Source organism: Trichechus manatus, unplaced genomic scaffold (assembly GCF_000243295.1).
Source record: "Trichechus manatus latirostris isolate Lorelei unplaced genomic scaffold, TriManLat1.0 scaffold00019, whole genome shotgun sequence".
Taxonomy (NCBI): Eukaryota; Metazoa; Chordata; class Mammalia; order Sirenia; family Trichechidae; genus Trichechus; species Trichechus manatus.
The window spans coordinates 21915705-21917634 of NW_004443955.1; the positions used below are offsets into that span (position 1 = coordinate 21915705).

The 1930-nt window shown below is 37.5% G+C and overlaps 1 protein-coding gene across 1 annotated transcript in view; it reads right to left on the reverse strand.

Annotated features, from left to right (window-relative positions):
* The window catches only part of CHD2 (chromodomain helicase DNA binding protein 2), a 144332-nt gene that overhangs the window by 83045 nt on the left and 59357 nt on the right, over window positions 1–1930 (reverse strand). The window contains exon 12 of the mRNA XM_023727811.1: window positions 951–1167. Coding sequence (XP_023583579.1) covers window positions 951–1167 — 217 coding nt within the window. The remainder of the gene's footprint in view (window positions 1–950; window positions 1168–1930) is intronic.

Here is a 1930-nt window from a genome sequence, read left to right on the forward strand (position 1 = left end):
CATTTTTTGTTTTTAATGGTTAACAAATGAATTCACAAAGCTAGGAATTTACTACATGCTTAGAAACTCAAAATTAAGCAATGAAATCTGCCAGGATTTAAGTTAGGTAATTTTAATACATGTATTTAATAAAAATAAATTTTAGTTAGCATAAAAACATACGATCATAACACACAGCTCAAATGTTTAAGGATTCCAGACGGCTTGCTCTGATGATATGCAATCCCCATGAAACCATTTACTCTGACATACAGTGGGGAAACAGCCTCGGGACAAGTGTCAGAATCACTGAGTTCATTTTTTCTTTATCAGTCAGTTGGAAAGAATATCATCCACTATTAGAGACCTAAGGTAGTATACATAGTAGGTGCTAAAAAAGTCAGTCATTATCAAGAAAATATTTGTTAAGCAAAGATAAACTAAAGCCTCTGTGTTCTGAATTCATGACTTCCAAGATAAGTTTGACAACAGACAAACAATTCTCATTTTTGCAGCTCTGAAATGGCTACTTTCCCTTTACTTTTATTCCTTTCTTTTAAGTTAAGCAATCTCACTGTTTTAAGAAACTGGGAAATAAACTATTATTTTCAATAATCTTTCTCTGCTAAAATAGCAAAAATAATATTAGCATCTCACAATATATTAACTCCATCTTATAATCCTTTATAAATAAAATGGTCTTGAGTATATAAGACAGACTGAAGAAAAAATACTACAATCCAGCTCAGGGAAATTTCCGCTCAAGTAGTGCTGTCGCTTTTCTTTAAATAGTAAGCATATGTTTTAAAAGAATGTCTGAGTTGCATTTTTATGATATATACATCTCCCAAGATCTGAGACACAGCCAAATGTCAACATAATAATTTTACTAAAGACTATAATAGCTTTAGGTCAATTTCCAAAATACATTTACAACACATATTCTATCCCAATCCTTTCTGTTTACACACCGTATTTCTGCTCATCAGGTCACCTATGTAAACCACTACGTTAATCTCTGGTGCCCAGACTTCAAACTCCCTCTGCCATGAGGTGAGGGTGGATAAAGGGACGACTATAAGAAAGGGGCCATATAGCTGGTGCTGGTGGAACAGGTAGGAGAGGAATGATATGGTCTGGATGGTCTTTCCCAGGCCCATTTCATCAGCAAGGATTACACTGTTACTTCTGCAGAAAGAAAAAAAATAAAGACGAAGAAATCATTAGTTCACCAAAAAACAGGAAGTGCACAAACAACAATGACACCAATGCCTTACAGTGTCAGCCAAGCAAGGCATGAGTTGTGAGCCTCAACTATATTTCTGCTCATCTGTAAATACCTGCTACATGAGGAAGAAAGTGGAGGCTATGAATAACAGAATGGCAAGTGATCTGAGCATAATCAAGATTAGTCAGACTATGTTCCTTACCTTGCAATGGGCTGTTTACACCAATCCCTTAGATCAGAGAATGCAAACTTGGTTACACTGGTGTACACAAGCACAAGACCTTGGATTCCATCAGTGTGGAACACATAGGCAGACTGGCTATCCCACTGCTGGTGAACCCTACAGCCTCAGTCTCTAGCCTTTGCTCAAATTAGCAACCCCACTGTACTGCAAGCCACTGGGTTGTTTCCTACTGTATACACTGCTCCCTAAACCTCCATGCTGCAGGTACATAAGGCTTGTTTTACACACACTACAGTCTACAACAGTGGTAGTCGGCACATGAGATTTCTGGGCCCCACCCTGGACCTTCTTAATCAGAGTATCCGGGGAAAAGCTCCAAGAATCTGTATTTTTAACAAGCACTTAGAAGAATCTGATACAGATGGTCCTTGGATTACACTTTGAAAAACACTGATCTAGGAGATGGGCTGGATTTCAACAGGATATTAGGAGAAAAAGACTATATGGATGTAAGAAAAAAATACGAGGAAATGTCCAGA